The sequence below is a fragment of the Myiozetetes cayanensis genome, unplaced genomic scaffold (genome assembly GCF_022539395.1).
Source record: "Myiozetetes cayanensis isolate MyiCay16 unplaced genomic scaffold, myiCay2020 scf2-11, whole genome shotgun sequence".
Lineage (NCBI taxonomy): Eukaryota > Metazoa > Chordata > Aves > Passeriformes > Tyrannidae > Myiozetetes > Myiozetetes cayanensis.
This window is the reverse complement of record NW_026087411.1, coordinates 44298387-44323089: the sequence shown is the minus strand read 5'-3', so window position 1 is coordinate 44323089 and position 24703 is coordinate 44298387. Positions and strand designations below refer to the sequence as shown.

At 40.8% G+C, this 24703-nt stretch overlaps 2 protein-coding genes across 3 annotated transcripts in view; both read right to left on the bottom strand.

The window, feature by feature from the left end:
* Positions 1-3363, bottom strand: part of MPC1 (mitochondrial pyruvate carrier 1) — a 28885-nt gene extending 25522 nt beyond the window's left edge. The window contains exon 1 of the mRNA XM_050315645.1: positions 3346-3363. Coding sequence (XP_050171602.1) covers positions 3346-3353 — 8 coding nt within the window. The 5' untranslated portion in view covers positions 3354-3363. The remainder of the gene's footprint in view (positions 1-3345) is intronic.
* Positions 3364-3379: 16 nt separating this feature from the next.
* RPS6KA2 (ribosomal protein S6 kinase A2) overlaps positions 3380-24703 on the bottom strand; it is a 248790-nt gene continuing 227466 nt past the window's right edge. For both annotated transcript variants that reach the window (XM_050315637.1, XM_050315636.1), the window contains exons 15-21: positions 17019-17108; positions 15375-15533; positions 14045-14206; positions 9550-9626; positions 6959-7076; positions 5972-6109; positions 3380-5579 (exon numbers count right to left, since the gene is read on the bottom strand). In XM_050315637.1, coding sequence (XP_050171594.1) covers positions 5454-5579; positions 5972-6109; positions 6959-7076; positions 9550-9626; positions 14045-14206; positions 15375-15533; positions 17019-17108 — 870 coding nt within the window. In that variant the 3' untranslated portion in view covers positions 3380-5453. The remainder of the gene's footprint in view (positions 5580-5971; positions 6110-6958; positions 7077-9549; positions 9627-14044; positions 14207-15374; positions 15534-17018; positions 17109-24703) is intronic.

Sequence of the window (24703 nt, the reverse complement as noted above, 5' to 3'; positions counted from 1 at the left end):
AGGGGTTAAAGGCTTACTTGTTGCTTCCCAAAGCAGAGGTTTGAGTGTTCAGGCTGCACAGAGATCACAGCTCCAGGTATAATTTTAATAAGTAACTGTGCTTTTATTGTGACCAACACATGGCATTCAAACATGGCCAGTGCTCAGGGACTGGAAAGGAATTGTGCAAAAATGAGCAGGATCCTTTTTTTTTTCTTTTCTTTTTATTTCTTTATAAAGAAAGGAAAGGATGGGCATGCCAAGCCAAAATGGCAGAATACAAAGGTGAGCACTGAGGTTTCTCCTTGGGGGCCATCCACAGTAAACTCTTGCTCTGGTAGGGTACAGTTCCACATCCCTCCTGCCAGGAGGAACCCAGCATGCAGCCAGCCCTTCAGCACAATCACAACTCTTTGAAGTTAGTTTGCACACTTTCACAATACCATCAGCCCACGTCACAGTGGGGCAGCAGCAGCTGAGGCCAGCAATAGTAGCAGCAGCAACATGGGATACAGTGCACGGAAAAAAGGGAGCGAAGAGCTTGTTTGCAAACAACTGTAGGTAACAATATAGAAAGTCCAAAGATCATCATTCTGCTATAAAAATATTACACTTCATAAAACCATGTACTATAAAAAAAATCTATTCAGAAACGCTGGTAAACATAATAAATATCTGTACACTGGTTGCCCTTTTCATACAGGAAACATAAAAAGCGTGAGCCTCAGAAGTCATAATTTGTAAACATGAATATGGAGCCTGTAAACAAAGTGCTAGATCATGGTTCATATTTAGTCAAATTCATTTAATACTATCCAAGTAAATCCCTTACATGTATCATCATCTAATGGCCAAGGAAAGAGGACCCTACTCTGAGCTATTCCCCTTGATTCCCTGAAGGTGCATATAGATTAAAGAACTAACATAGGAGCAAAGGACGCAAGATTTGCCTCTGATAGGAAATTAGAAACAATCTTTTAGCAACTAGTTTTTATTTTCTGCACTTCAAATGCATTTTTCCAGTCTCTCCTTTCAAAATTTGCCTTTATCAAAAAGGGCATTAATTTGCCTCATTTTCTTTTCAGGCTACAGTGTCTCTGAAAACTATATTCATAACACCCATTTAGGAGACATAGTGGAGCACAAATTGACTCTGTAACTATGCACACCAAAGCAAGAACAGTGGTTGTACAGTTCAACACTGAACATCATGGCTTACACAATACAGGATGATGAAAAAGACCAAATTCTTACTTTTAGACTCCAAACTTCAGGCTGCAAAACATTTCCATGTGCAAGCCTTGTGGTGACATGCTTGAGCAGATGCCTTGGTTACCTGGCTGACATGCACATGTTGTCATCTAGTTGCACCTGGAAATGCAAGGTCTAGGCCCACAAAAACCTATGAAGAGATTTTAGCTAAAATTTGGCTGTCTGAACTACTGTGATTTTATTTACTCTGTAACATTCTTGTTCTGCACAGACTTTAAACCACCCTTCACCTAAACACTCAGAGTTTTAGGTCTGTACACAATGAGAACCTTACATTTAACTTCACTTCATCTTCCGAGTTAAAACTCTCACACTTTTGCTAACTTTCAGAATAGGAGAGTGTCTGCAATTGTTGTTTGCGTCTGTTGTGGGTAGACATGGAGTGAGGAATGTGGGACTGTGTTCACACAGGAACTGAGGTACCAGAAGCAGCTTAGCTGCAATGTGTTGGTGCAACACAGGATTTCAGAAGCAGGGTCAGAATACACACTTCTAAAGGAAAATGATGTATACTTCAAAAGAGGAAAAGAAAATGGGCTTGCACAGTTTCCTTTTTTTTTTTTTTTAATGAACTATACTAAAGCATCTTATTAACATTATTTTAGACCTTTTTATTTTAATGGAAGGAATATCTGTCCTGATTTTGCGGCTTACCTGTCTTTTAGGATTCAGATATATGAATGTGGAGCTCACGTGACTCTTGTTTAAAGGTGCCACCTGCAAATGTTCAACAAGAGAACTTTGCTTCTAAATATTTGCTTTGGCATTTCTGATACACACATCCTAAGGCAGAGCTTCAAAACACCTGCCTGAGAATATTTTTCCAGTGAAAGATAAGATATATTTTCTGCTACAGTAATCTGCTGCATCTTCCGTGTTTGAGTGCCTTAATTCTAGGGATTGAGAAAGCTGTAGCACTCTACAAAATCAAGAATTTCTCTGTAAAAACAGATGATTTAAAAACAAACCCCTGGATTCTTTTCTGTTCTCTTTATGAGGTCACTGGTGGCAAAAAGACATACAGTCAACATTATTTCCCCATGGCATACCATCGGTGGCCCTACACCTTCTGGTCACAGGGAGTTTATATGAGCTTGTGGCACATTTTCAGAAGCTTGGACTGGTCCTCTCTCTCTGTGCCCACGGTTTGGCACTGGTAACCTGCTGCTGTACAAACATCCCATCATTTATCACCCTGACTCTGAGCCATACCTGGGCTCTGCTCAGCATAACTCAGAAACAGAGGAACAGAGGTGACACTGAACTTGTAGCCACCCTGATGTGTTGACAGTGCTGTTGGCAAAACAGATGCTGTTGCCTTCTTGCTGTCCCCATTTGTTTTGCCCCATGGTGAACTGGATAAGGGAGGTGCGAAAGGACATAAGAGCAGCTGAGGTCAAGAGAAAGTGACTACCTGCCTTTTTTTAGTGTCAGCACTTGCATATGCTGGCATTAAGTTCAGTGGACCAGCAGCATAAGAAGCCCTTGTGGCATCCATGGCTTAAGGGGCGATCCAACTTCGGGAAGAGCATCATCCTGTAAGTTTGGCCTCCAATAATATTCAGTTGAAAAAAATGCTCAAAGAATTACGATTGAGTATAACAAGAGGGAATTAAGACTATTTCCAATGGTTGTGTGAAGAAGCAAACCAAAGCAATGTAAGATGACCAGGAAATCTCACAGGGAGACAAAAACTGTACATAATCGTTACAACACTCCTTCTGCCCATATACAAGACAATTACACTGACTATTAAAAATATATTTTGTTGAAACAGCACATACCAGCTGAGACCCAAGAAAATCCACCCCTCACTGCAGGCTGCCCTTTGCATCTTTGTGCCCACCTTGCCTTCTTCAAGGACAGAAGTCACTTCGAGGGAAACAAGGCTTGGCCAGAGCTATTCTGCACCAGCCAGGATATCCCTGTTTGTGGATATCCTCACAGTGTACTGCTAGCAGAAATACGTGAGACTTAACTTCTAACAAGCAAAAAATTATAAAGGCGGCAAAAAACCGGTCCTAAGCACAGCTTAGCCACAGGAGAGAATGCGGGCTGCTGCGTATATAACCACAGACACACACCTGTGTGTTTGTACTCATCAGTCCCAGCCGATTCAGCCACTGTGTGGAGTTTCACAGCATTGTTTATTTTAGAAAAGAGAAGGGCTTCAAAGAGAGCTGCTTTGCAGCTGTCCTCTGTGCACAGCACATAAACCCGAACATTAAATATCGGTTTAAATTATTAAGAATAAATTTAAATTTAAAAATAGACTAATGCAAACAAACAAACTTCAGTCAACATTGAAACAGAGCTAGTTTTAGGAAGCATATTGCTATAGCAAATGAAACTCCTTGTTCCCTTGGACACTCTGATTCAGTGATCTGGTAATTCCAGTTCAGCACTGAGATGTACAAACTACCCAGCAAGGAAAAATTACCACATCTAGCATATGAAGCTCCATGTTCACATTTTTTTCCCCCCCCGTCACAACAGAAAACACCAACATAGCACAGGAGCTTTTCCCACAAAGCATCTGAGGTGACAAAATTCACTCAGAAAATAAAATTAACAAAAGCAGTACAAAGAAGAATCCTGGTCATCTTGTGACCACCCTAAGCCAAGATGGGTAAGAAAAAGAATAAAAAAATAGTTCACATCCGGCACCACAAACCTTGCTCACTTTCTTTGAAACCAGGGAAAGAGAAAAAAGGTCGATTTTGCTGAGACCATTTCAACAAAAGTTCTCTTTCCCTGCACCTGGAAAATCCAGGTATTAGGGTACAGAACTTTTGTTTTATATGTATATAAATACACATGTACATATTCATATAACTATAAAAGCAGAGCATCCTCCCGTTTCTCCTCATAATTTATTATTATTAAAGCTTGTAACAGAGTTAGCTGAACTCTTCAGAAGTGGTACTCTCTGCACACACATGGCATGGGGAGTTTTGCTCTGCTAGAGCAGAACAGCCAGGCAGGGACATGAAATATTGGGTGACAGGGGCTGATTTGGGTGAATAGCCAGGGAAGGGCAGGTAGCAATGACTGGAAATGGCCTTGCTTGCTCCAGAGTGGCACTACTGCCCACCAGAACTGCTTTCAGTGAGCAGACTGCGTGACAGAGTGGGAGGATGGCCGCACTGACCCCCTGGCCCCTGGGCAGCCCAGCCACCCACCCCCTTCTGTACCAGTCCCTGAAGAGGGACTGTCCCTTGCTTTGAAAGGGAGTCCCAGTTTGCCCCCCAACCACTTGCGTGTTAGTTGCCTTTGCCAGTACTCTCCACCATGCTGCCATGGGTCTTTTTGCCTACTGTCCTCAGTTTCACCCACACCTTTCCCTGCCTCTTGTTCAGTTCCCCAGACCCCTCCCCTACTCCTTCCAGACCTGCTTGCTGGCTGAGAGCAGACATCTTTTTCTTGCCTGATCTATAGGCTCCTACTCACACTGCTTTACATGAATGCTTTCCCACAGTCTCATAAGACCCAACAATTTCATCAGAAGACCAAGTTTCTCAGAGGTTTTCTGCTTTCGGAGAGCTTTGAGTAAGTCAGGCCTAGTGGCACACATGCCTTGAGAGGTGCTGGCTTTGTTCCAGAGAAGGTGGGGGAAAAGTGCAAAAGATTCCTCGAAATCAGAAGGTATTTTCAACACCAACAGCTCTCTCTCCTTCATGTTGTACAGCACTTGTTTCAGATAAGGTTTTAGTCACGTGTCTCTGCAGCCTTCACTCTTCCTGGGGTGAGTGGAGATCAGCAGATGTCTACTGGTGACCAGCCAAGTCACTTCATCATGACATGCTGGAACAGCATTCATACCCGATTGCGTTCTTCATAGCAAAAAGTGCTTTTCTTGAGAAACAAAATGAGCACTGCTCCCATGGAACATCTTAAGGACTCAAAAATAGTTTTCCTAGGGTGGAAAGGATGGAGCACACCTACTTTATTTGGCTTTATCTCAGTAAAGAAACAGAGCTACTGGAAAAATTGGCACATCTTTGTGAAGTTGTTAAACTTGGGGCCCCGGGCTGGAATGTAAAAGAAATGATGTAGCAAAGGAGAACTTTGCCTTACATGAGCTTCTGCTAGTTTTGGCGACTTCATGTGCAGGTTGTCCAAAAAAGGTCTACTAGCCAAGTAAAGTTGAATTTCTCAAATAATAAACTGTGGGTTTCCAAAGAGGTGTTTTGGGGGTACTGCTACAACCTGGTAGAGGTAAGTCTTTTCATGCCTCGCCGCTGAGCCAGATTGGAGGACAATACAGGCTCCAGCCTCGGTGCCTGAGGTGCTCGGTTTAAAGCAAAGTAAGTGGCTGCCATTGCACCCTGTAAAATAGAGAAAGATAAAACATTGGGCTGAAATTTAGTTCTCTGATGCTTTTCCCTTCCCCTATCCTGTCTCCTGAAAATATTGTGATGCATGCACAATTTCCATGAAATGATAATAGCTTTTAGGCTGGCGGACAGCTAGGGTATCTCTGATTCAAAGTGGTGAAAGGAAGTATATGCACAGAATGCCACCAGGTTATTACAAAGCAGCTTGAAGTTAAAAATATTGAGCACGTGACAGGGCAAAAATCTTTACTGTTAATACAGTGCCATATTAAATTTGGCCTCTGTGGCTATAATCTTCCCAACTCCTCTATCACTTTCCACAATATTTACACAAATGACAGCTCGTTCTGCAAGGAAGGAAGAGGCAAGGGTGTAGGAAGTACCTTCACCAGGTGAACATCCTGTCTGCTGAGTTGGTTTTGAGATAGATAATCCCTGTTCACTATCCATGGATGTCTTAGGACTTGGACTGCTGTGAGGCGCTGATGAGGGTCTACGTGAAGCATCTTAGACACAATGTCCTGGGTTTGAGGAAGAAAACAATACAAGGGAAAAAGTAATTAACAGCAGTGCAGGTTTTACTAGGATCTTTCCGGTGGCAATGCCATCACTAGCACGTCCAGTGGAGAGAATGATGCACTTCAGATAGGCTTTATATTCTTTAAGTGTCAGGTCTTGATCTGCAAAATTTTCAAGTGTAATGTTCAACTCTCAGCAGATAATACTGTCAAAAGATAATGTGCAGGGTATTCAGCTTATTGACTGAACATTAATTACTGGTGACTTCACAGGAGTGATGAACTCCCCCTGGAGAGCACGCCACCTAGAGGCATCTCCTCCCTGACCCCAAAGCATGGTTACAAGAGAAGCTTAGAATAGAAATCTAACATTCAGGCAGCTAAAATTCAATTAGGTCAGTTGTATAGCATCTGAACATTTTAATTTCAAAACTGGACATCTGATAAAAAATACACTGTGGGGCTTATAGGTGTTGGTAGCAACATTAATATGTTATTAGGATTGACTGCAGTTTTGTGGTGGGATGTATCAATATTCTTCCATTGGATACTACCAGTTGCTAAAACTGAAATCTCCTTAAATCCTGTCAGAGTTTCTGATTAATGCCAGGCAACTGGAAGCTTGCTAGCTTTCCCACCCAGCCTAAACTGTGAACTGTACAGGAATTAAAAGTGGTAGTTTGTAAACTGCCTGCTCCTGGTTAAATTTGAGCAGCAAAAAGGTGATCCATGTATTGACCATACATTTGTGGCATTAACAAACCTTCACTTGTTTTAAAAGTGCAGTTGCACCAAAAAAGAGTTCTGTGCTGTTTAAATCTCAAGACAAAATCTGAGAAAGGGTTCACTGACCTTTGCAGTATCAGATACTGAATCCCAGTTTCCTCCAGTAAGAGCATATTTGCCACTGCCAATCCTGGCCAGAATCTCCTCTGGAGTGTCATCTGGTCCGTTTGCAAAAGGAGTGAATCTATTAAAAAAAAACCAAATAAACAATAAAACAAACAAAACAAACAGAGAGAAAAATGCAATGTAATTTGCAAGTCCATAATTTCTATGTTCTAGTGTTAACTGCCAGTGATTACAACAGGAATTTGTTTCCAGAATCTACCACAGACATTGTGACTTCATTTTCACTCAACCTATAAAGGCTGGTGGTTCCTCCTATTGTTCTGTAGAGCAAAAAGACTGATTCCTTTTATTATTCCTAATTTTTATTTTGTTCTCATTTTTTAGGAATTAAATATTCTTTGTAAAAATAGACATGTTTTTACCTCTTGCTTTAACTCTGCTTTATTGCCAATACCAGTACCTTGATAATGGCAAGAAAGGACAAAAACCATAAAGGAGAAAAAATAAGATCTGGAACACAAAAAAAAAAAAAAAAAGAACAAGGAAAAAAGAACCCTTTCCAATGTATTTTGTAAGGTTTTGTTAGCCATAATGTTCAAGTCTCTTGGGCAAAAGAAATTCAAGTCTCTTGGGCAAAAGAAATTATCTGCAATAGGTTACTTACTGATCCAGACAGTCAGAAATGACTAGTAAGATGAACCCAGCTTTACAAAATTAGTGTCTTATGCAGAGGATACACTTTTTGTCTTCAGAAAGTGACAAGACATAAGGTTTTTGCAGCTGACTAAAATCTACCAGGTCAAATTTTACTCTGTGATCTTGAAGAGCTCTGTAGGTTTAGAAGAATTTGGGATTTTTATACTTTTCTTTCTATCTTTTCTCTTCTGAAAACTTGACAGAGGGGTTTTAGACAAATATTTGGTTTGGCCACAACTTCCTATCCTACCTGATTTCTAGTAGCAAATTCAGTTCCTCACACTGTATTTTCTCATTTTCATAAACATTTCAGACTTCACACAAGTTCAGCCCAAAGAGATATGTAATGTTATTCCAACCTATAACTATCAGGAGGGACACAGTAAGAGTTAAGGACTGGCAAAAACTCTGGGGTCTGCCACTAGCTCCATTAACAGGATCCCAAGCCTATGCTCTAGTCCTGGCTGTCTCAGCCCTTTCTGCTCACAGTGATGATGGGAGAAGAATAAAATCCCGAGTGCAAATAATAGTCAGGTCCTACTAATCTCCTCTGGTGAGGAAGAACAAGATCATCCATAAATGCAGCACTGGCACCTAAAAAGTCAGCATTTCTCAACTTTTGTATTACTCTTGTAAGTTCAGAAAAAGTGAGGTACAAGTTCATAGCACCCATCAGTAAATTTAATGTCACTGGCCATTATTAAGTTGTGCAATTTGTATTTCTGATTCAAATGTATTTGGATTTTTTCCTGCATTTAATGAGGAAGCATTTGGAACATAATCAACTGAACAAATGTGACTGTCTTGATTTTATTTTACTGATTCTGTCTGTGTATCACTGCAAATCTATACTATTAGCCAAACAGAAACAAGTTCTTGGAGATCTTATCAGACAGGGAGACTTCCCCAGGAAGTCACAATATATTTCAGTGAAGTTGAACACATTTTACTCAGGAACAAAACAGATGATAGAGAGACTCCATCACCTTTTCTATAATCCACGAGGCAAATAATGGAAAGGTAGAGTGCAATTCTTTATTTTCTGTATAAAATCTAGAAATTAATCCAAGCTTTCTGCCACACCTGAATGATCATGAAGCAGATTTAACAGTTTAGAGAGGTCACTGAAATGTTTTAAGCTGCACTTAGGGATGATGAATGTTCACATACCATATCCAGGAAATTAATTTCAGGGGCCTAGTAACTCTAGACTGGGGTTGCACATCCTATTCCTATCCTTCACTACTTATTTCAATATGTCTCTTTCTCTGGATTTTCTTGTGTCAATATTTAAAATTAGCCAACACACTGGTAGGCTAATTGGTAGGCAAAAGTTCCTGCTGCCTGTTGCTATTCTTGCTGATCTGTTCCTTTACCTTCTGTCCTTTTCAAATAGCATCTGAAAACTATGTTTGGGTGGGGACTTTTTTGAACTTTTTAAGGTGCTCAGATACCTCAATAACAGTAACAGTAGAAAAATAATAAAGCTGAAGAGAATACATGTATTAATGGAATAAATTAACATCCTTCCCTGACTAAGGTGAACATGATGTGGCTCTCCACAGTCCTGTGGACCTCTCCTAATGTAAAACTTTCACACTACTTAAAAGGGTGAGTGAACCCTTTAGGAGGCTAGGTCTCAGTGCATACTTATAGCCACTGTCTGTTAAAACCCTGAACAATTTGTCAAGTGTCAAAGTATTTATGCACGCTAGGAAAAACATATTCTAACTCTAGGTCTTGGCATCTATTTTCTTGCTTCACACAACCAAACACATTGCTCCAAAGAGGCCAGACAGTTTACTATCTCTGTCTGTGACTCCTTTCAGGATTGATTAGTGCTGAACTGGTGAGCTCACTGGAGATTACAGTTCTAGGAGAAGCTCATCACTCACCCTGCCAACATGGTGTACAGTAGGATCCCCAAGCTCCAAATGTCACAGGCTGCATCATAACCTTGGCGTTTAAGGACCTTTGTGAAGGAAAGAGAAAGATGAAAACAATTTAATCTGCATTCCTGGACTTTTAGCTTCTGATCTGCAAAAAGCACTGATTAGTGGTTGTATCTGTTGACATTTCCAGGGCTTAACCACAGATCTGGTTTGAACAGGTGGCTGCCATGGGATCAAAATGTCCAGTAGTGGTGTGGAGAAAGGTGAAGTCCAGGCTAGAATGAGCTGGTTAGCTGGTTCAAACCAAGCACATCTGTCCCTTCCACAGTGAGAGAGACGCACAGTGAGAGAGAGAGAGTTTGTTGGAGACTCTGTGAACTTCTCTGACCATCTAACATGAAGCAAAGCAGAACAATATTTCAATTACTGAAAATGTTTCATAATAAAAAAGCCATTAATACTTTGAAACACATCCTCCTATGAAACACATACTCCTAACATAAAAGTTCCTGAGAACACAATGGATGCAACAATCATAAGGCTGAATGACAGTGATAAGTATTCCAACTGAGTTCAGTTTGGATTTGATACAGCAAATGGATGCACACTAAAGCATATTTAATGCCAGACTAATAAAGATGCATGACAACTGCAAAGAAAGATAAAAGGCTTGTTCTTGTATTACATCTGTATAATGAAAAGTGGATGCATTTAGATTGGACTTCACAGATAGCAGGCTAAAACTTGATCCCCTTTTCCTATGGGGAAAACAAAGACCCATGGTACTCAGCAGAGATCTGACCAGTAGGTTCAATATCAATGCAGGATGGTAAGTTATAGCAGTAAGGGTAAAGCCTAGATTTCGTTTATGCTAGTGCACATTAGAACAAATGTCTATTTGGGTCACTGCAGGTCCAAGTGAAAGTGAAGTCACTAGCCAAGCTCAGGGACAACCTCAGTGGTTCCACTTGCCCATAAAAGCAAGCTACCCTTCTGTTTTTTCAGTTCTGATACATAAGGAAAGTTTTGTCCTGCTCTGATGGATCAGCAGATACATCTTTTTGCAAAGCACGTGAAAAAGGAATGTACAAATTCAGCAAGTCTTTCTCTGACCTGCAGCCTTACTACCCAGGGTGATTTACTTAATAAAAGCAATCTGAAGTCTATCATAGAAAAGACCAAACTCTGCTAAGGAAAAACAGTTTGAAAGAAAGTTGCCTTGACAGATTTTGTAAATGATGAGTGGTAAAGCAACCATCTGTCAGGTATGCTGCTGAGCGAACATTTGCTACCTGGAAGAAAATATAACCAAACCAAAAAAACCCCACAACAACAAAACCAGAGAAAAAGCCACATTTACTGCTCTTGACAAAGTTGGTAAAATCCTGCTTCTGCCTCTCTTTCCTGCACATCATATATAGGCTTTCTGGCTGTTATATTTGTTTTCTTTAGTTCCTGCATTCATTCCTGCTCTATAATGTTAGTTTTTATGGGAAAACTTCTTTGCTATTTGACAAACCCAGTTGCTTCTTGCTTCACCTGTGAGACTGAATACCCAACATTTGTATTTCCATGTGGTCATTCTCATGGTGTTTTGAACAGTTACATTTTCACTTCATCGCTGTTTTCCTCCAATAACCAAGAACAACCAAGTCCAAGGTAAATGACAGAAAAATCAGGCAGTGACGCTACTTAGTGGATCAGGATATTAAGCAAGAGGTTACATAACCTCAAAATAATGGAGAGGTGTTGCTGTGTGCTATCATTCAGTTTGCAGGAGCACTGCTACATAACAGGGACATTCGCTCTGTGCCAGTGCCCAGGGAAAGCTTTGCAGGCAAGTACTTTTTATCAGCAGCAACTTCACCCCACAGATAACAACGGGATCTAGTGAGTTATCAGTTAGTGTTGCTGCTATTTGAAAATATCTCCAGCAGGTCTGTGCAATTGTGGTTAAAATGAGAATACTGAGCAGACAGAATAAAGTGTGAGAAACCATGGCCAAAAAGATTGGTGTTTGATCTAGGCAGGAGATGGTATGAAACACAAACAGGCATGTGTTTTAGAAATAAATCATTTGGGGAAAGAGCTTTGCAAAACATGCAGTGGGGTCTTGCTGTAATGGATGCTGAAGAATTTACCATCAAGGAAGAGGTTTGGGTCACCTTGAGAACTCAGTGGGATCTGAAATAGAGGCACGAGCTGGTTCTTAGTGCCACACTTGGCAGGGCACTGTGGAGAGAATGGGTACCCTGGAGATAATGATACCCTGGGTTTATCCAATGCTGATAGTGACTCAGATATTTATCCAACCCTCTTTTATTTTTGCAAGACTTTGACTTATTGGGTTAACAAGGTTACAAACACACTTTTTTTTTTTCAGCTATGACAATGCATATGGGTACAAAATCTAACAAACAATCTCATATTTTCAAATGCCAGAACAGTAGTTCTTCATGGATATTGGAGGAAAACTGAAGAATAAAATATTTTTACTCAATCCAAAAGGACCTTACTGCATCAGTATGGAAAGAGCCCGGCGCTTCCCTCCCCGCATGCAGCATGACTCGCACTAGGTGGCAGCGTGCCTCTTTCTCTCGGGTAGCCTTCATCTTTGCTCTTGCTATCATCGAAATCCCAGACTAAATGTTTCCAAAATACTGGGAGATCCAAGTGGGAAAACACGTCCTCCTTCTTCCGTCACTGTCCTCTTTGTCATCAGCTCAGCTGACTTTCTGCCTCCTTGATTAGTTTCATGAGCACGCGGCAGATGTTGCAGTGGGGCTCAGACAGGGAACATGAAAGTCAAGTCTAGGCTGGAGGGCAGCATTATATCACAGGTGAAATGTAAAAGCACTTAGGGCTTTATGTAAGCTCTCTGCCAGTTCTGGTAATGTTTCAATTAATCTCCAAAGTCTCCTGCATTAGCAGGAGCCTTCTTACTCATCACGAATGTCTGGGAGAGTGATTTCTGTTTTCAGTTCAGATCAGAAGAGTCTGATCTGAAAATACACTGGGCTGGCAACGTTTGTGACTAGACACTACACAAAACAGCCCATCACGAAAAATAGCTACACCTATTTTAAGCACATTGTATCTTGGAGAAAATCTGAGTGCTGCAAATCTTGCAAATGTGATTATTTTTTGCTTTAGAAATTGAATGGCTATGGTGCTACAGAACCTTTTTATGTACTTTGATAAATTTTTAAAAGCTCATTCCCATTTCTAATATGGAAACCCAATCAAACACCCTTAAAATAACAAACCAATCTTTCTTGGCCATAGAAGACTTCTTTGCTGAAATAAACCTGTTTTCAATTTATACTGCCCTGGCAATGGTCTTAATGTAACAAATTCTCTTTCTGATGCAGGAAGGCTGTGATTCCTGGGATTAACTCTTGGTATCATGAAAGGATCTTTGTATAGAAAGATCATCCCATTTTTCTCTTCCCAGTTATATACAGTACAGATGAACAGTGGATGAAGGAGACTTATGGGGAAGAAAAGATTGCTGATTTATACCAACTGAGAGACACCAGTATTTTATAGTAGAGGACACATGTAGAATTGAAAGACAATAGTCTTTTGTTTTTCTTATATGGACCATAACAGGCAGAGGAAGACACACATTTGAAGTAGTGTACTAAAGTACATTTCTGATTTTCATTGCTCCAAGAAATGGACAATTACCCAGGAAACTAACTTGTTGCTCCTTCATCAGAAGGAAGCAGCTATGAACGTCTCAAGGGTCAAATACAGCAAAGAGCCCAAACCATTAAAACTGCTGTATGATCCAAGCCCACTCCCACAGGCCTACATGAAAGTAGCAGCACTTGCCAGTGAGGCAGACATTCTCCCTATGCTTGGGACAAGCTGTTCGGTCTTCATCTGTTTCCCTCTCTGTAAAATTAGAAAGCAGCCCTTTCCTACATCTCCCATAAAGGGGGGATTGGTACTAGGAAAGTCCAGGAGGAGAGGTGTTTCTTTAGCTCATATCATGGAATGGAAGGGCTGGAAGGGACAGTACAACCTCCCTACTCAAGCAGAGTCTCCTAGAACATGCTACTCAGGATTGTGTCCAGATGGCTTTTGGATATCTCGAGAAGGAGACTGCCCCACCTCCCTGGGCAACCTGACATGAAGATTTTATTCCTGACATCAAGATTTCCCTCTTAAGCCTGAATCCTGCTCTGACACAGTGCACTATAGGGGAAGCAGTCTGATCAGAAGCAGCTAGAGAAAAAAAGATATTTATCCCAGTAATGAGTCAAAGCATGGTGTAAGTCAGTCCAAGACAGACACCAGCTTCTGTCAGAAGAAAAATAACTGTCATGACAAGTTCAGGAATAGGAAAGTTATGGTAATAGAGACTGTCCAAGTGCCAGTAGCCTGGTTTCTGCCTTGTTCCTCCTGTAAAGGCAGCAAGGAAAAGGGAGAGAGGGAGGAAGGACTGCTTCCTATGACACTCATTATTGAAGGCTTTGAAATATGATCCTACCTCCGGGGCAACAAAGTTGGCCGTGTAGCAGGGAGTCATGAGCAGCCCATTCTCCGCTCTCAGTTGCTTAGCAAACCCAAAGTCACAGATCCTGATAGAGTCTGGGTTTCCTGACTCATCCATGTAGAGGATATTACTTGGCTTGAGGTCTCGGTGCACCACCTTAACAAGAAAGAGAAGCGAGAAACAAGTAAGAAGAGGAGGTCAGGGAGCATCCAGGCTTGGCTGCTATTCCTGGTCTGCTGGTCGAGGTAGGTCAACAGCTCATGCTGAAAATATTTAAGTTTTGGAAAAAAGTTACTTAAAAGCCTTGGACAAATGAAGAGGGGGAAAAACAAGGTTAAAGTCTGTTAAAATGAGAAATAAAATCTTTGACAGCCTGTGCTGGTTTATCAAGATGAAGGTTGCTGTGTTAAGGGGGGACAACTTTCCTGAGTGTAGCCAGAGTGGGCTGTTGTATGATCATCTCGGTGGCAGAGTCTCCTGGAACATGATGGCTTGAAATACTCAGCTAAAAGGTGAAGAAGAAATCACATCATAGGAGGAAAGTGTGCAAGGTCTTCTTCACTGTACATATGAGTAGCTCACAACTGAAAGGAGAGATTTTTTTCCCTGATTTCAAAATGTATTTACACAACTCCAAGGGACTGTGTGTTTTACCAGACATGCTGCATTTCAGTGGTGGGAAAATAGCCTTTATTTGTTATAACATGACTGAAAAATTATCATGAAAACATAAAAGCCAAAGCAAAAAATGCACTTGTTTTAACCATGAAGCAGGAAAAGCAGCAAATATTTGACTAGTCATCCAAACTGCTTGTCCCTGAAATGCAGAAAATGAGAGATTTTCAAACTGCTGTATATAGAGGCTTATACTCTAAAAGCCAGCTTTTAACAGCATGTCAGAAGCCTTTCCCATCAGCTGCTCAAACTTCCACTTCATTTGGAGAGCTAAGCATTTGATTTTCTACCTATCTGCTGATTCAGCAACCCTATTTGAAAGTCTGTTAAGAGATCAGGTACTGCAATAATGACTGTGATAAAAAGCAAACAAGTGATACCTCAACAAGGTACATGAACTTCAAAACCCCCGTAATGTGGGAATAAAAATACCACTTCAATATACTTCTGCTTAGTGGGAAAATGCATAGAAAGCCTACGACCCTATTTCACAAACCAAATGTAATTATAAATACAGTAAAAGATTTTTTGGGAGGAACACTGCCCTCCCCATTTACATTCCAGAGAATCAAAATCACAACTATTTGCTATTTCTAGAAGTTGGATTTTAAGAAAGCTGGTGCAGCTAAGCCAAAAAAGCCATGCTTACGCCCTGAGAGTGCAGGTAGTCCACAGTCCTGGTGATGGTGCACAGCACAGCGCTGGCCTCCCGCTCTGAGAAACACTTCTGCCGAAGAATGCGGTCCAGGAGCTCACCTCCCCTCATCAGCTCCATCACCAGGTACACGAATTTCCCATCATCATACACCTGGAAGAGTAACAGAATAAATACATGTTTTGGACCCATTAACTTGGTAAAGGTTGGTCCTTTAATCACAGTGTTGGCTTGCTTGTGTGAGATGGTGCAAGAAGAAATTGTCAGCTAATGTGTGGGAAATGTGCTTATTATGCTTAACAACAGAAAAGGAAATTTTTTAAAATTACTTAATCATCACTTTTTTCTTGTGTCTTTAGCAGCTTGCTGATTTGACCATACAGAAGTGTAGCTTTCTTGTTCTGCTATCATGCCAGGAGAGCAGACCAAGCTGCTAAAAGCAGCACCACTTCACACAGCCCCAAATGTCTGCTGGCTCTCACCCAAGCCTCCTTCTCAGTAGTGTTCTCTCTTTACACTTCTACAGGGTAACATTTGCCATTTGAAATATCAATATTTCCCTTCGAGTCATGATCAACTAAAGAACTGTATTATACTGTTGGCCAAGACCTGCATCTAATGATATTATATAGTTTATATTTGCAATTCTGGGGAATACATTGTTGACATCAGCTACAACATATATTTATCTTCAATGTCAAGGGCAAGGGGTAAAAGACATTTTGTCATTTAAATTGGAAGACAGCCATTTTCATGTCATAATCCTTTACCTGGACTGCAATAATGAGCAGCGTTATAGCCATCAATGCTAAATGATTTTGGAAAGGGATACAAAGCCTTTTTTTGCACAGATTTTGAGATACTCTTTAACACTTGGGAATTAAGTGAGATTCTCTTGAGGGAATACAATTAGAAAATTTTTATCTGCTTCTACAAAGTCTAAACCACAACGTACTGGCCACGGACATAAGCAGGACTTTGTTCTGTAAATTCTGAATCTGACATGGTGTGGGCAATCCTAGGTGAGACTGTAGGCAATGTAAGTAAAACATCTCTGACTAAACGTCATTACTGTATGTATGCATGGTGTAGGCTATTTTTCATATGAAATGCTGAAGAAAAATACCTTCACGTCTTCTCAGGCTGCTTGAGTAGAAGGTAAATACACCCTGGCATTAAAACACTATTGGGGGAAATCCTAGAGACTCTGTGAGCCATCCTCTTCCTAACAAAGCACATACCACAGGCTGCATGGGAATGGCTGCTGCTCATGAAAGATCATCCCCTGTCCAGCAGCACCACTCTGTGTGTTCAGCAATGTGCACCGAAACACCCAGCTAGGGAGATCTCCTTTTAAACAGTGCTTCAAAACCAAACACATTTTGTTGTTCTCCAGCACTCTGCCCCTTTGGATTTATTTACAGTCTGTCAGAGAGTAATTGGAGAATATATAACCTGACCAGACTTTCCAAATGCTATCCAGTAATTTGTTGAGTCATATTTTTTTTTCCCCTGATTTCAATGGGTCTGGTTTTAGCTCTGACCTTCAACTGAAGAATTTTCCAGACATGGACTAATAAGTGGGCCTGACCATAAGATGAAAATCATTTAATGCTGAAGTGCTCAAAGACTACTCACATCTTTAAGAGTAATGATATTTGGATGCTGTCCATATCGCAAGAGGATCTCAATTTCTTCAGAGGGGTCTCTCTTACTCTTATCAATTATCTGGAATAAATGAAGCACAGTGAAGTCAAATACCAGCTAGCAGCACCAAGCGCAAACCAAGCAATTTCTACAGTTTAAACAAATTAATATTTAAAATTCTTCTATTAATCATTATTTTACGAGAGGACAGATCAAACCATGTGCAAATGAGAGCTATGCTGACTGTCTGCCAAAGCCAGATGGAGCAATAATTAGTTTAGATTCTGGAGGTGTAGGCCCTCTTTCTGATGCCTATAGTTCTGTTTACCTATAAATAATGGCAGTTACAAGAAGTGTCATTTAGAAACCAAACAACCTTGAAAGTTTTAAAATAATCATAGCTTTAAAATTACCTCTTTGACATAAAAAAAATGGATAGAATCATAATATTGGCAAGGAGCCCCTGGTGGTCTAGGGGTAAAGGCGCCGCGCTATCACCGCGGAGACCCGGGTTCGATTCCCGGTCAGGGCCACTCCCGGGCAGGTGGGGCTCGTTAGCCCTTAAAGGCAACCCACCTACGTCCTAAGGACCTCACTGCCACCGTCCAAGCTCGCTTGGCCCCGGCAGATGAACCTTAGGATTAAAGGGTGGGCTCAGTTCCGCGCACACTGTGTCTCACCTAAAAAATCCAATGCGCAGGCTGGAAGGTGGAAAGACCTTCCCCGGATCTTCGCTCGCGAAGACTGGCCATTATTTATATTATTGGCATATGCTTGTATGTCTGCTGATAAATTAATAAAAATTACTTATCAAGGGTGTTTGTCAGAAGTGAAAATGGCATTTTCTGTCAGGGGAGATTTGAATTGAAGCTATTGGTAATCAGTTGGCTCTTTGTGCCATGCTGTTGTAATGACATGTAATGATATCAACATCTTTTGCCTTATCAGAGTGAGACATAAAAATGTTTTAGTTTTATAGCAGCAGGTCTCAGAAAAAACATGACACCTCTGCTTAGAGAGCATCTCCTCATGGAAAGCCAGCTGCTAGAATAGCAATGCTCCTGTTACCTATTTTTGGGATGTCAGTCAAAGAGCTTTAGTCATTTGCCCAGTTGAAAGCATTGATTAATGTTTCTCACTTTGTGGATTTAAATGATAAATATGAAACAAACAAAAAAAAAGCTATAAGACAATACAAGGGAGATCTCTGCACGTGGGAATCTCAAATGCAACTTCACAGGGAATGGCCAAAGACTCACTCTTAAGGAGTACAGTATTTTGGCAATATTTCTTAATGCTAAGAAACAGCAGCAGCAGTACTTTTGAATAACAGGTGTACCAAAGTAGAATGGGTGCCATTTTCCGAAAATCATAATTTCATTATTGTCTTGGATTTCAAGGCTTCCAACCTTAAATATGGTTAGTTCTCTCTAATAACTAGGCACAGATTTAAAATTATGGTGTTATCAGGGAAACAACTTTTTAAAAGCCTCTTTTGCTAATGAGCCTGTCTACTTTTTTTATAAAATGCATGCATTTTTAATGGCTTAATTATGGTGATACACATTTAAGTACATGTCTAGAATTTTACGCATCAGCCATAAAAATGCACAACTGAATATATCAGAGGTTTCATAGTCCTCATGACTGGCATGTAGGTGCAGTGATAATGATTGTCAGTAGTTGTCCATGGTTGAGGCAAGCATTTGAAGCCATATCAGTGATTTGACTGAATTAGTAGAAGTGTGACAAATGAAGGTACAAGAGGCAGCTGATGCAGGAAGATGATTGTCATCTGCTTTTGAATAAATAAAGGAAAACTTCAAAAACAGGTGAATGGAAAAGAATTCTGCTAGTAATTTCTCCTTAGTATACTGTTGTTCTTGCAGTTTATTTGAGACATTACCAAGAAGCCAATGAAATCCTGATCAACTGACTCCTCGTAAATACAACCACAGTGACTGAATGTGTCCCACTCAACCAATAACTCTTAACATACAAAAAAATCCTCAGGGTCACTTCCTAGGCTAAACTAATATAGCTTTTGTCAAGTTAATGTGCCCTTGTTTGCATCCACCTGCCCTGTACAAACCAGAAGAATGTACTGTGGCAAGTACTACCACCACTGTGTGAAGTACTACTATCACTATGCTACTGTAGCAAGCAATATATTCCAGATCCCTTTTCTGTTGTAGTTTCCTGTGAGGGAAATACCTAGAGCTGTGGAAAATTTTAAGCAACTATTAATAATCCAGGATTATAAATGCATATATACAGCCTAAAAAAAAGATTCAAACCAAAAATAATCTGAACTATTGACACAAAACTAAAACCAACATAACCTAAAGCAGTCTGTTACTGATTTAGTAGCAACAGTGGCAGATGATATGTAATGCTTCTAATTCACAATATGCTATATAAATGCAAATTGCAAGACAGGCCCACAGGCCCACACATTTTAGCTTTAATGTGTGTGCAAGCTGTGACACAGTGATTAAATGGACAAGCTGCCCCAAACTGCACCACAAATCATTGTCAGAGCTGTGAAGGGACCTGCCAAATTCCTTTCAGTCTCTGGGCAGTCTGGTTAGACAGACCAGAACAATATTTTTGACTCTACAGCAAGAGGTTGTCACCCTGACAGTGCCTCTTTTCAGTGTGCCTGTGACGTACATTTGGCCCATGACTGATAAAGCAGCAGAGGAAATCACTTCAGCTTTAGCAGAAATCTCTCAGCAGTTCAGACTGGCTGCAATATGCACAAGTTTCTTTATTCGGATGTTGCAATGGCCACAGCAGTTCCTTAAATATGCCCCGTGGCTCCACTGTGACACCCGATTCTTCTGGTCTTCTTTTTCAGAAAGCCATAGAATCAAGCTGGAATTAAGTTCGAAAAGATCTCTGAGATCTTTTTAAGCTAGCATTAAGCTAATTAAGCTAGTATTGCCAAGTCCACCACTAAACCATGTCCACAAGTGCCACATCTACACACCTATTTTAAATACCTCCAGGGATGGTGACTCCACCATTTCTCTGGGCAGCCTGTTCCAGTGCTTGATAACCCTTTCAGTGAGTATTCTGGTGTGTTGTTCAACCCACAGCAGACTTTGCCAAGAGGGAAGCTGCCCTGTCAGGGAGGTTCGATCAGTGGTTGCTGCCTCCTTTTGCACACAGAGGTGACTGTATCACAACACGAGGTGCTGGATTCCCAGAATATCTGCAAATCTTTCCCCACCTTAGTGCCAAAATGAGCTGTGGTAAAACACAGGTCCAGTGTTCCTCATCAAACAAGGGCTAGGGAAGATGCATTGTGGCCTTCCAGTGATATTCATAAGTAGTTCTAAGATTCTCAAAAGATATCAGATTAAATGAAATAAATTATGTCACCAAAAAGGTAGTAGTTTCACTAGATGGATGTTAAGTGCTTTTTGTGCAGCTGTACTTTCCAGTTTGCAGTGTGAGTCTTCCCTGTATGTAACACTGAGGGAAAGCATGCTTCAGGCACCTTGTGCAGATGCAGCAGGACAGAGGCAGGACAGAGGCAGCCCCAGCACAGTCTCCCCTGCATGCTTTCCCCATGCTTGACAACCAGCCTCCTGGCTGTTTGGCCTCCTGGAAAAAGCATGTGGCTTCTACCATACTTGTGCAGTAATCACTTCCTTCTCCAGACAACAACATCCAAGCTGCTGGGCACCAAGACCAAAATCACTGCGAACACCTTGTCCACAATCCTACGAGCTTATCTACATGCACACCCACCTTTCTGGAGTGGGTCAATATCAAGAGATATGAAGCAGCCTCAACCACAATTTGAAAAGTGTTCCTAAGTCAGACTTAGCGATTGCCAGAGAAAGTGAGAGAGGCATTACAAAGTCTAACCGTGCCTGTGCTCTTCCTCCTGGAAACAAACTAAGGTTTGTTTCTTTGTTCCTGTTTCTTTCCAAAGGGGACCTGGCAAGCATCTCTGGCTCCTCGGGACTATGTTCCTGCTGTGGTGAGCTCTGGTATTCCCCAGGCTCTCCCAGGGTGGGGACATGGTTGTTTTTTCCAATGGGCTTTGATAAGCAGTGAACCACTACCAGAGCAGACACCTGTACCTGGCACTTAGCTTTCCATTTCTGTGGTACTGTTTATTGCTTCTGCTCCTGCTTTGGAGTTTATTTATCTGTAATTTTTACAGATCATCTCTACTGTCAGTCCACCTCTGCATATGGAGAGGTTCTGGTTTTGTCCACTAAATCAACCATTGCAGATTGTTTGGACCAGACAACAATGTATGTGGCATTTCACATCCAACCAATGTAGCAGTTAGGTATGGTCCTCAAATTCATTTTAATACCACATCTCTGATGTGCTTTCAGGCTGTCTTGCCAAGCCCAGCCTGTTGTTGGGTGCTCTGCTCTAAAGAGGACTAAAGGTTCTGGATTATTTCCTACCTATATACTGGAAAATGCAATGCTAAAGAAAAAAACCCACAGATTTGGGTACACATTTGCTGTAGTCTCATCAGACTTCCTACATGAGACCACATATTATCACAGCTTGTGACATGTGTCTGCTCTTGTTCAGAATTCACATTATTATTAGTCAATCGATTTTTTTGCTAACAGCTTTCAAGCTCTGTTGTTGGATGATGACAAGCTAAATTTTAGAAAGGATTTTAGATACGAAATAACAATCTTAAACCTTGATTAAAAGCTGAGCAAAAGTATGTAACTTCTAAATATTTCTTGCAGTAAAAAAGAGTGTTTGACACCTTGGTCCCTATTTCCTCTGAGACGCTTCATGTTTTGCATGAAGACAGACTCTTCTCTGTTCCTCTCTTGTGACAGCCCATTAACCTCCTGAAGCTCTACCTGTGCAAGGAATGATGTCTTTTCTATAGGAAATTAATTCTGATTTGAACTCAACTAAAATGTATACATAAACACCCTCTGTTACAAAAGTAAGGGAAGATCTTCTCAGCTACTAGTCCTGGGATTCTGAATAATATGTGATGATGCTACTTTTCTATTTCTCTCTATAGATATGTGGTGAAGACCAGCTCAGAAAGCCACTGTAATGTATAAATAACATGAGCTCTATTGTACTTTGGCAGAGAAGAACTACAAAGCCCAAGGGTCTTCTATTGCCCTTCAGAAAAGAAAGAACCTGAGACATAAAGCAAACAGACTTTTCTCTATGTATTGGACACCCAGGGATTGCTTGGAAACTAATTTATGTCACAGTGTATGAAACAATTCCAGAGTAAAAGGGATGCAGTACAATCAATAGTGTCCCTTTTTTTCTAATAGGGGACTTGTTCGTTCTTTCACTATCGCACCCTTTGTGTGACTGACTAACTGAAAGAAAGAGGTGCATTTTCTTCAGTGGGATTTAGGCAAAGAATTAAATGATATTTTAAAATGAGTCAAGTTCCTTTAAAGGACAATAATGAAGTCTTTCTGTATCAAGAAAGAAATGATTGGGAGAGAATATTTCCCAAATCCTAATTAATGCACCTGGCCAGTTTTTAGAAGTCCTTCTGCAAGTCTTCTGAATGGAAAAAATCACCCAATTCTCCCTTACTAACAGGTTTTCAATGACTTCAAGTCTTGGCAGAGTGGACTGATGAGCATAAAAGAGAGTATCAATAAAATTCTATGAGGATAAATCCTTGCTGAAATTAGCACACCAACTATATAGACAGCATATATTTGTATTTGATTATTGCAGTTTTGCGAAGGTATTTGCATGCTTCCAAACACGTAGATAAATTTCTTCTTCTGGACCTAGTTATGCCATTAGCAGATTGTTAGAGTTCTCAGCTGTTTGATACTACCCACCAACTGGGACTTACAGCCTTTACAGCCCTGCCAAAGAAATGGTATCTGTAAGCACTCTCTAATCTGCTTTCACAGAACCAGCCATGTTAATACAAATTGCCCTTTCAAACACTGAAATTAACCTGAGTGGCTGTGCAGGAGGAGAATGGAGAATGGCTGTGTTTCTCACATGGAGTTCTCCATCACTACAGCAGTGAGACTGGAAAAAGGCAAGAGGTAGGAGGAGACAGTTTAACTGCCTTTGCTCTCTGGAAAATGAACAGCCTAAAAGAAAAGGTGAGAGAAAAACAAGAGAGTGAGAAAGGAGACAGAAAAGAAACATGAGATGCACTGATGGGAAGAGCAGTGATATGGGCCTGAGGAGAAAGGATGGGGTACTCGTCAGGCTAAGCTGGAGCTAGCAGTGAGGAAACTGCTGTGTGTTGTTGGGTCTTTCTGTGCTGGGGAGAAAGGACTTTATGCATCTTTAATGAACAAACAAGACTGTATTATAACATTTGCTTAGCTCTGACTTGATTTTTTTCCTCTTCAGTGAAACAGGACTCAAAAGCTCTGTCTAAATCACATCAATTGAAATGGGTGATGGTAGGTATCTCCATTCTTGGGGAAGGTGAATGTACCTAGTACTGGCATGGTGGTTTAACCCTTAACACCATGGTGTTTGCCACTACCATGGACTGCAGTAAAAATTCTCCATTTTATTTTAGTAGATTTATTCCACAACAAAATCCACAAATACTGGGAAGCATTAAAGGTACACCCTGCAGCACAGGTGCAGGGTGGGTTGTGGGGCTCTGACTGAGGAGTTTCAGTGGATCATGCTGCAGAGGCATAAGGCATAGCTCTTTTTGCCCCCAGTCCAAATGGGATCAGCATTTACCTTGTCTTCATCTGCCCCAAGTGACCTTTCCTGGGGGCTGAAACTGAGATACAGAAGTGTGAACTGGGGCAGCTGAGCTACTGGTATAGTCCTAATCTGCTGCTCCATCTACAGCAACAATAGGTCAGGGCAGACACCTGGTCCTTGCAATACCTTGAACGGCCACAGCTGAGGCTGCCAGTGTGTTTAGGAAGCAGGATGATGTAAAGCTCCTTTTGACCAGCACGAGGGAATTTTTAATGGCTTTGTGAAAAAAAGCATGGAGAAGGAAGAGAGCTTCTTATGCTTTTTGAAGCTGCTTTATTTTCTATTACATACTTCTAAGGTTTTTCTATAGTCTGTTTGGAGTGCAAGCATGGATTAATCACCTTTCAGAACGGATTCATTACATACTGCAATGTGATACTCCCTGTAAAAATCCTTTTCTTTTCTGGGAAGAGAGGGATGAGGAAAGGGAGAATTAATTTTGAATCCATTTTCACATTATGTGTACACTATGATGTATTTGAAAATTCAGGGCACCACTAGTGGAACTGACTGTAGGTGGGATTTGCATCTCTTCAGAAGAAAGGAGGTGTGACAGCATGCAGAGCTTGTAACCTGACAGCTTCATCTACAGTATTAATTCCAATGCAAGTGTCACAGAAACAGAGTTCTGCAGTTCTGTGCTGCTGGAAAATGTACAGGTTTCCATTTCAGTAATATTTCATTCTAAAAATAAGCCACAGTTATGCCAAGCATCTGTTTTAATTTGGTTCCTTTTTGATGTCAAATTACTCAAGCTGAATGTGGATGAAAATCACTGCAGAAAAGCTAATATTATTTAAAAGGACATGGTATAATTTTACATTTAAGATGTCTCCAAGGAGAACTTTTCCAAGCCTAATAGTTTCTGAGGGACTATTTGCTCTGCTATTAGTTTTGATTAGCTCCAGAAATTCATTCCCTCTATCCGTGCTTAAATCTTTCCA